General features: G+C 47.5%; 1 protein-coding gene across 1 annotated transcript in view; it reads left to right on the top strand.

Moving 5' to 3' along the window:
* hecw1a (HECT, C2 and WW domain containing E3 ubiquitin protein ligase 1a) overlaps nucleotides 1-10000 on the top strand; it is a 91000-nt gene that overhangs the window by 65848 nt on the left and 15152 nt on the right. Inside the window, exons 12-18 of the mRNA XM_076291220.1 lie at nucleotides 1-23; nucleotides 1101-1225; nucleotides 3907-4092; nucleotides 5922-6056; nucleotides 7123-7255; nucleotides 7688-7784; nucleotides 8667-8750. The exon at nucleotides 1-23 is cut by the window's left edge and continues 87 nt beyond it. Coding sequence (XP_076147335.1) covers nucleotides 1-23; nucleotides 1101-1225; nucleotides 3907-4092; nucleotides 5922-6056; nucleotides 7123-7255; nucleotides 7688-7784; nucleotides 8667-8750 — 783 coding nt within the window. The remainder of the gene's footprint in view (nucleotides 24-1100; nucleotides 1226-3906; nucleotides 4093-5921; nucleotides 6057-7122; nucleotides 7256-7687; nucleotides 7785-8666; nucleotides 8751-10000) is intronic.

Genomic DNA, 10000 nt, shown 5'->3' with positions numbered 1-10000 from the left:
GGAAGCGCCGCCACAAGCTACCGGTGGGTTCCACACCTCACACAGGGCTACGGTTGGGTTCCACACCTCACACAGGGCTACGGTTGGGTTCCACACCTCACACATGGCTACGGTTGGGTTCCACACCTCACACAGGGCTACGGTTGGGTTCCACACCTCACGGTTGGGTTCCACACCTCACACAGGGCTACGGTTGGGTTCCACACCTCACGGTTGGGTTCCACACCTCACACAGGGCTACGGTTGGGTTCCACACCTCACACAGGGCTACGGTTGGGTTCCACAATTAACACAGGGCTATGGTTGGGTTCTACACCTCACACAGGCCTATGGTTGGGTTCTACACCAAACACTGGGCTACGGTTGGGTTCCACACCAAACACAGGGCTACATTTGGGGTCCACACCAAACACAAGGCTACATTTGGGTTCCACACCAAACACAGGGCTATGATTGGGTTCCACATGTAACACAGGGCAACATTTGGGTTCCACACCAAACACAGGGCTACATTTGGGTTCCACACCAAACACAGGGCTACATTTGGATTCCACACCTCACACAGGGCTACATTTGGGTTCCACACCTCACACAGGGCTACATTTGGGTTCCACATGTAAGACAGGGCCCTCCGTCCTTTACAGTATTTTACTAATGAGACATTGAACCAGCTCTGACTTATCATTTGTCTTGAGTAAAATGGAGGGGTTTACCTGATGCAGGTGTTCTAAGAGCTGAGTAAAATGAAGGGGTTTACCTGATGCAGGTGTTCTAAGAGCTGAGTAAAATGAAGGGGTTTACCTGATGCAGGTGTTCTAAGAGCTGAGTAAAATGAAGGGGTTTACCTGATGCAGGTGTACTAAGAGCTGAGTAAAATGAAGGGGTTTACCTGATGCAGGTGTTCTAAGAGCTGAGTAAAATGGAGGGGTTTACCTGATACCTTTTATTTAAAGTCAGATTGGTTGTCTATGTGAATAATATGCAGAAGACACAGTATTGCCTATATAAATCCACCCAAATGTATTTGTCAGAGGGGCTAGATGTCTGGTTATTGATTATTTGCATGTTTATATTTGCTGTGGTTTGTTGTTGTTGTGTAGACTTGAGAAGGGAGTCGCCTTCCTCTTCTCCAGTCAACCACCAGAAGGTCACCATGTTGCTGCAGTGTCCAGCGGTCAAGTTTGTCACCCATCCAGAGTTCTTCACCATCCTTCACGCCAACTACGTGAGTATCCTGCTCAGGCACTGAAGTAACATAGCAAGAAAAAACAAACAGCACAGGGCTGATCATATGTCACACAATGTGCACAGATAAAAACAAACAGCACAGGACTGATCATATGTCACACAATGTGCACAGATAAAAACAAACAGCACAGGGCTGATCATATGTCACACAATGTGCACAGATAAAAACAAACAGCACAGGACTGATCATATGTCACACAATGTGCACAGATAAAAAGCGGACAGTTAGCAGTGATGCAGTGATGAGGGGACTCCTGGAACACAGCTGATTTCCCACTGCTATGATGTCAAATACTTTTATGAAAATATGCAGTGTACATACCATCCTATTGCTGTTGCTCATGTCAAAGACAAAGACACAGGTCTGTGTGGGGTACAGATCTGTTTGCGTGTTTAATGTTTGGCAGCTGCTCCCTATGCGATGTGGTGAGGTGTTCTCCAACCCCAGGCTGCATCCACTGCATCTGCCTCCTGTTTGAATCTGCCCACATTCATATCAGCATCTCCCACAATCCCAGCATTCCTTCTAGCACAGCTCTCTGTATCCCCCTCTTATCTCACTCTTCTAGCACATCTCTCTGTATCCCCCCTTATCTCACTCTTCTAGCACATCTCTCTGTATCCCCCCTTATCTCACTCTTCTAGCACATCTCTCTCTATTCCCCCCTTATCTCACTCTTCTAGCACATCTCTCTCTATTCCCCCCTTATCTCACTCTTCTAGCACATCTCTCTGTATTCCCCCTTATCTCACTCTTCTAGCACATCTCTCTCTATTCCCCCCCTTATATCACTCTCACTCTCCCTTTCCCTCTCTCTCTCTCTACCACTCTCCCTTGCTCTCTCTCTTTCTCCCTCTCTCTCTCTCTCCCTCTCTTTCTCTCTTTCTCTCTGGCACCTAACAAATCCCTTAAAGCCAGATCCAACAGGGCCCTGATGGTTTACTTTATCTCATAAGTGTTGTCATATCTCATCCCTCAATGACAGAGCGGCTCAGGCGGATCAGCAGAGAAGCAGGCAGCTGCAGCAGTGACCTCTCCGCTCCTCTCCTCCCCTTCCCTCTCCTCTCCGCTCCTCTCCTCCCCTTCCCTCTCCTCTCCGCTCCTCTCCTCTCCGCTCCTCTCCTCCCCTTCCCTCTCCTCTCCTCTCCTCTCCTCTCCTCTCCTCTCCGCTCCTCTCCTCTCTGCTCCTCTCCCCTCCGCTCCTCCCCTCTCCGCTCCTCTCCTCCCCTCTCCGCTCCTCTCCTCCTCTCCTCTCCTCTCCGCTCCTCTCCTCCCCTTCCCTCTCCTCTCCGCTCCTCTCCTCCCCTTCCCTCTCCTCTCCTCTCCTCTCCACACTTCTCCTCTCCGCTCCTCTCCTCTCCCCTCCTCTCCTCTCCTCTCCGCTCCTCTCCTCTCTGCTCCTCTCCCCTCCGCTCCTCCCCTCTCCGCTCCTCTCCTCCTCCTCTCCTCCTCTCCTCTCCTCTCACATCACTGACGGGTGATGCTGCACCAGAGTTGAGGAAGAGGGAGAGAGAAGGAGAGACTGATGTGTGGGATGTGCCAGGGCTTCACCCGGCTTTGACCTGCCTGTGTGAGGTGGTGACCTGCCTGTGTGATGTGGTGACCTTTGACCTGTTTGAGGTGGTGACCTGGGCGTGCAGCGGTAGTGATAGTGTGCTGTCCAGCAGGTGGGCGGGTGGCCTTGCTGCTCCAGCTATAAATAGAGTCGCCTCCGCTGGACATCGATCGTCCAGGAGGCCGGGGCAGAGTCCTGTAATAGCAGGGTGACAGGGGCACTCTGGGGAGAGACACGGCCTGTCAGCAGCCAAGACAGATGGGCAACGACTGACCTCAGCACTGGGCAGAGTCTGTTTCACAGAGCTGGTTGAGTTGGGATGTGTGTGCATACGTGTGTGTATGTGTGTGTGTGTGTGTGTGTGTGTGTGTGTGTGTGTGTGTGTGTGTGTGTGTGTGTGTGTGTGTGTGTGTGTGTGTGTATGTGTGTGTGTCAGGTGCTTATTTGCAGCTTTTGAGGACTTTCTGTCCACTCGTCAGTTCATGTTGGAGGTTATAGAGAGGAGCACTGTATGTAAATACAGTCTAATTGCTTCAGGCCAGCACTTTCAAACAAGGCCAGCAGGACCGGCTGCTTGGATTTCACTGACGAGTGCAGTATATGACCGTGACTGTGGGCACTGTGGGTCTTATTTTAGCTCGCAGCTTTATTAAAACAAAACAAGCGATGAAACCGTAGAAGTCCCCCTCTTTATTGACACAGACAACAGTCGCACACGAATACACCATCTCTTTAGAATGCACACCCACTCTACCCTGGCACCAGTGGGTAAACGGGGTGCCACACACACACACACACACACACACACACACACACATCCACAAACACAGAGACCCACATTATACTCACATGTGGTTTTATACATAGAAAAGGACACTCATAGTAAATTCAAATATGTCTGCTCATCCAAGTGCCCTCTTTTCCATGTTCACCTATAGTGTTTCTGTAAATGTATTCTTGTGAAAATTACTTATTTGACTAAACATCCTTTTTCACTGTAATATTTCCCCATCAGCAAAATCATATGACCAGCTAGCACTGTATGGCACAGAGGTCTAACTGCTGAACTAAATCATTCTGCCCATGCCCTGCCATGTTTCAGGGGGCCTACCGGATGTTCACCAACAGCACCTGTCTGAAGCACATGATTCTGAAAATCCGTCGCGACGCCCGCAACTTTGAGCGGTACCAACACAACAGGGACCTGGTCACCTTCCTCAACAAGTTTGCAGACACACAACTGGAGCTACCCAGGGGCTGGGAGATCAAAACGGACCCACAGGGCAAGGTAACGTGAAAGCACTCTAACCAAGGTATCAAGCTAGTAGCGCTCTAATAAAGGTAACGTGCTAGTAGCACTCTAATCAAGGTAACGTGCTAGTAGCACTCTAATCAAGGTATCGTGCTAGTAGCACTCTAATCAAGGTAACATGCTAGCGCTTTAATCACGTCTGATTACATTACATTACATTTGGCTGACGCATTTTTAACCAAAGCGACTAACAACATGATACCGTCTGACATTTCAGACACATGTACTGTATACTGTTATGTTGGTGAAATTGAGATCAGCCCACCTTCATGTACTGTATATGTGTTTGTTTGTGTGTGTGTGTGTGTGTGTGTGTGTGTGTGTGTGTGTGCGCGTGCGTGCGTGCGTGTGTGTTTGCTATGTTCTTACCTTTGGGTATTTTCTCAGTGTCAGATCAACTGAATTGAAATTCTCAAAACTGCTTTTTCAAACTCCATATCATCTTATCACTTGTGCACATCATTAAAGCATTTTCTCCCCATCTTGAACAAATAGCAATGCTTTAGTACATCCATGCAACACATTTTGTAAAAATTTCTTTTTTTAAATGTTCATTTGCTAATATCATGTTGGTCAAAATGCACTATACTGGTTTCCTGCTGAATAGTCCTACCCCATAAAACAAATTGCCCTTATTTCATCGCTTGTGTCATTACAAATTGCAAATGTGTTGAACTAGTTGTCATAACTAGTTGTCATAGTCTGTTTAGCATAAATATGTGTGACCTTACAGACAGGAACGTCAGGATGTATAAAAAGTAAATCTGGCTTCCAGTGGTGCATAGCTCTGACCAAGGGGTGTTTTACTGTATATTTTTTTCATTGTCCCTTTGCACAATGCTGTAAAAGCCTTTGTTTACCTTATACTGTCACAATATCTGTCAACAGTAAAAACTTTGAAACATCAAATCGACCCCCTCCACACACAATAATGTGTAACCTTGTAGTTTTGAAATAGCTATGGTACAGAAAATAGTGTTTTCTTGTGTAATGTTCATTAAAAAAATACTCACAGAGTAAACTGTCAAATTGACAACAAGACAAAAGAGTTTGACTATCTCGGCATAGACAATGCCGTAAGGACTTAGGGGCAGCCGTGGCCTACTGGTTAGCGCTTCGGACTTGTAACCGCAGGGTTGTCGGTTCGAACCCTGACCAGTAGGCACGGCTGAAGTGCCCTTGAGCAAGGCACCTGACCCCTCACTGCTCCCCGAGCGCCGCTGTTGATGCAGGCAGCTCACTGCGCCGGGATTAGTGTGTGCTTCACCTCACTGTGTGTTCACTGTGTGCTGAGTGTGTTTCACTAATTCACGGATTGGAATAAATACAGAGACCAAATTTCCCTCACGGGATCAAAAGAGTATATATACTTACTTATACTATAGACCTCATCTCATTGAGATGGGGTCTGGGATCTAGACATTCATTTTCTCGTATTTGAAACGTGGTTTACGAATGCTACGAATGTCTATCAAATGCGTCTGTACATAGCTCATAACGGCTTTGGTGTGTCGTCATCGTCTTGCTGCCCTCCCTCCGTTCTGTGATTGGTTCCTTCGTTGAGGTGAAAATGAAGTCCATAGAATCCAGGCTGCCTAGCAGCGTGAATAAAATTGCGCGCGTAAGGCAGCATGGGAAAACCCAGGCTAGAGAAATGAACTAACTGTTGTGCAAAAATGAATGATGATTCGAGAAATGCACCAAAGCGAGTTTAGTACGTTTAGAAACATGCACATTCATTTACACCATCTGATTGACAGCACTTATATGTATGTGTGTGTGTTTGTTTTTTGTTTTTTCTCCAGTCATTTTTCGTGGACCACAACAATAGAGCGACGACATTCATCGACCCCCGGATCCCCCTGCAGAATGGCCGTCTGCCCAGTCACCTGACCCACCGGCAGCACCTGCAGAGATTACGCAGCTACAGCGCAGGAGAGGTCAGCAGAGGTCACAGACAGAGAGACAGGTCGACAGACAGACAGACAGACAATGAGACAGAAAGAGGCAGACAGACAGACAGACAGAGAGAGAGAGAGAGAGAGAGGGGCAGACAGGTCGACAGACAGACAGACAGACAGATATGCAGAGATAGGTGTGCAAGTGCATACATAGAGGTAGAGAGCCATGGCTGGCATGAAGTCAAATGCACCTTGCGGTACACACAGTCACACGCCCTGAATCAGACAGGCAACAGATAGATGAGCAAACATACACACACACACACACACACACATGTGCACAATACAAGGAAGATACACAAATGGACAGACTGAACAAAGATGGCAAACAAGACAGATAAGCAATCTGGAAATAGCAAACACACTCTCACACACACACACACACACACATATGCAAACTGGCACACAGAGACAATGACAAACAGCTCGGCATGTGGGCGGTTAGACAGAAGAGCAGTATTCTGACAGGGCAAGACATGCGATGCTTTCATGCCCACAGGCAGGCAGACAGGAAGACATGCGATGCTTTCATGCCCATAGGCAGGCAGACAGGAAGGCACTCTAAGCAAACAGAGCAGTGAATGGAGGCGCTCCAAATAGCCGTGACAGATGGAAAAGCAAACAGCATGCCTCTGGGGACGGCCCAGGCAAACACACATCTACTCCATCAGTGTCAATGTCAACAAATCACTTTTGGCCTATGAGCATGAACTTGAAATGTGTGAGACTCAATGGAAGTGTGAGTGTGTGTGTGTTTGTGTGTGCATGTGCATGTGTGGCGTATGTGTGTGTGTGCGTGTGTGTGCACGTTTGTGTGTGTGTGCGCATGTGTGCCATGCGTGGCATATGTGTGTGTGTGTGTGTGCACGTTTGTGTGCGTGTGTGTGTGTGTGTGTGCGTGCATATGTGTGTGTGGGGGTTTGTGTATGTCTGTGTATGTGCGGCGTATGTGTGTACTGTATGTGTGTGTGTGGCTGTGGGCGTGCGTGCATGCATGGCATACGTGGTGTGCGTGTGTGTGTTGACCACGACCTTGTGTTCCCAGGCGTCGGAGGTGTCCCGGAGCAGGGGTGCGGCGCTGGTCGTGAGGCCGGGGAACGGCCTGGTGGCCGCCATCAGGAGTCAGTACCAGCATGACCCTATGCCCCTCGGTAAGTCAACACCAGCCAGACAGGCTTGTGTAGGAATCATCAGCGTCTACAGCAACTCATCTACATGTAATGTGGCAACAGAGGACCAGTGCGGCAGTGATTCAGTCAAAACAGCTGTCAAGCACACTGTGATTAGCGTCCTACTCTGCAGTTATAAAAAGAAAGGACTTCATGTCAAGCCAAAATATGTGGATGACACTTTCTGATGTCATCACTGTTTGAAGTTTGTAGTATGTTAGTTAGTTAGAGGGTTGTTCCTCTTAGTTTGTAGTATGTTAGTTAGTTAGAGGGTTGTTCCTCTTAGTTTGTAGTATGTTAGTTAGTTAGAGGGTTGTTCCTCTTAGTTTGTAGTATGTTAGTTAGTTAGAGGGTTGTTCCTCTGAACTGTTCCGCTTTGGAACTAGTCTTCTCTTAGGATTTAGTGATGTGGGATTTCAGAGCCATTCTTTTCCTCCACAGCCTATAATGACAAGATCGTGGCGTTCCTGCGGCAGCCCAACGTCTTTGAGATGCTTCAGGAGCGGCAGCCAAGCCTGGCCCGAAACCACGCTCTCAGGTGACATCATCAACACGCGCTATTTTAATTACCTTTCTTTTTTTTCACATGACACCAACTACACTTAGATATGATTGTAGGTTCCGTGGAATATCACAGGGGCTATTCACTGAAGTTGGAACTGGCTGACCATTTCTACTACATTGTTTCCATGTCCCCTCCACACACACACACACACACACACACACACACACACACACACACACACACACACACACTTTCTCATGAATAAGCATGACTGCTGTGCTGACATTCTGACACGTTGTGAGCTGTGGCTTGTGGCTTTGATCTGCTTAAGTACACATCTCTGCTTTTGCCTAAACGCACAGAGGGCAGCCACATGTGCATTAGGAACTTAATACGGTGTTGACAGACGTCAGTGTAACCATCAACATGTTTGAATCCAAAAGGCTGGTCTTCTCTGTCCGGCCTGTGAAACCCTAGAGGAGTCTGTGAAAACGTTGTGCTGGGCCGCGTCTGACACTAAGGCAACACCTTTGATATCCAGACCCCCTCTCCTCCAGGCCCCCATCCATACTGTACACATTTGGGCAAGTCCGGTCTCTGAGATGGAGATGGCTGATTGTTATCTTAAAAGCATTCCAGAACATAGGAACCTGGAAAAAAAACAAGAAACTGGCCCCGACTAATCGGGCACATTCCTCCCAGTGGAACATTTGAAGTCTGTTGGCGTTCCGAAGGCACTTGATGATTTCAGCAATTTGGGTTCAGATGGGTGGGTGGATAACGAGGAGGTCGGGGTCGGAGGTCGGGGGTCAGGGATGTGAGTGGGCCTGGAGGTCAGCACTGACCGGTGTCGTTGTTGTTGTTGTTGTTGTTGTTGCTGCTGCTGCTGCCGCTGCTCCACCGAACCCCAACCAGGGAGAAGATCCACTACATTCGGACGGAGGGGCCCCCTGGGGTGGAGAAGCTGTCCTGTGATGCGGACCTGGTCATTCTACTGAGGTACCGCACACACAATATGACCACACTGCAAGGACACAAACAGGACTTTGCTATGCTGCTCGTTGTCTATATGTAAAGCCTGGCCGTCCTTTACTTGTTATGACACTGTGTCATAGCATTTGGTCCCTGCTGGTGTGTGATCTTGTCCAGTAGGTTATTGTTGAGGAGTGTGAAGCATAGGTCATTTCGTGCAAACACCCTGAGCAGCCGCTTTGAGAGATCACAAAAATAGGCCTTTGTTTAGAAAACGACCTGTTTTAGAAAACAAACTTTCATCTTTGGTTTAAACTTTTGGATGTTTGTGTTCCATTTTGTGTGGTTGCAGCGTGGGTGTGATGGTGACAATAGACATTGTGCTGACACTTGCTTTGTGACCGTGACTCAGGGTAAACAGTGTTTAGACTCTCCAAGGCCTCTGACACACACAAGGCCAGACACACACACTCCCACGCGCACACACACACACATACACACGGCTCACTGGATGACCACTAAACAAAGACTCCGTCATACACACACACCCACGTCCTGTTGGAAGACCACTAGGTAAACACTGTCCTACTCCCAGTGTTATGCAGCGAATCCTGACCCTCTAATGTGGATGCGCTGTATAAAATATGTAATGAAAAGTAGTCATATCATATATTCAGTATGGAAGGAAGGAAGCACGGATGATTAAGCACTGACAGCGACCAATCGTAACCTGCAACAAGTCCATCTGCAAAATCCCAAGCCAGTTTTTAATCTACAGAAAATCCATCTGCAGAATCCCAAGCCAGTTTTTAATCTACAGAAAATCCATCTGCAGAATCCCAAAACAGTTTTTAATCTACTGAAAATCCATCTGCAGAATCCCAAGCCAGTTTTTAATCTACAGAAAATCCATCTGCAGAATCCCAAACCAGTTTTTAATCTACTGAAAATCCATCTGCAGAATCCCAAGCCAGTTTTTAATCTACAGAAAATACATCTGCAGAATCCCAAACCAGTTTTTAATCTACAGAAAATCCATCTGCAGAATCCCAAGCCAGTTTTTAATCTACAGAAAATCCATCTGCAGAATCCCAAGCCAGTTTTTAATCTACAGAAAATACATCTGCAGAATCCCAAAACAGTTGTGCATATGTCCACCTCCCTGATACTGTATTGGTCAGATGGTCAGTGATGTGTGTTTCTCCTCTGCTCAGCTTGTTTGAGGAGGACATCATGTGTGTGATGTGTGTTTCTCCTATGCTTAGCTTGTTTGAGGA

The sequence above is a fragment of the Alosa pseudoharengus genome, unplaced genomic scaffold (genome assembly GCF_046254945.1).
Source record: "Alosa pseudoharengus isolate Yale_2024_CS ecotype anadromous, Long Island Sound unplaced genomic scaffold, YU_APseudo_1.1 YU_APseudo_1.1_scf_18, whole genome shotgun sequence".
NCBI lineage: Eukaryota > Metazoa > Chordata > Actinopteri > Clupeiformes > Clupeidae > Alosa > Alosa pseudoharengus.
Note: the sequence above shows the minus strand (reverse complement) of the source record. Positions and strands in the feature narration are given on the sequence as shown.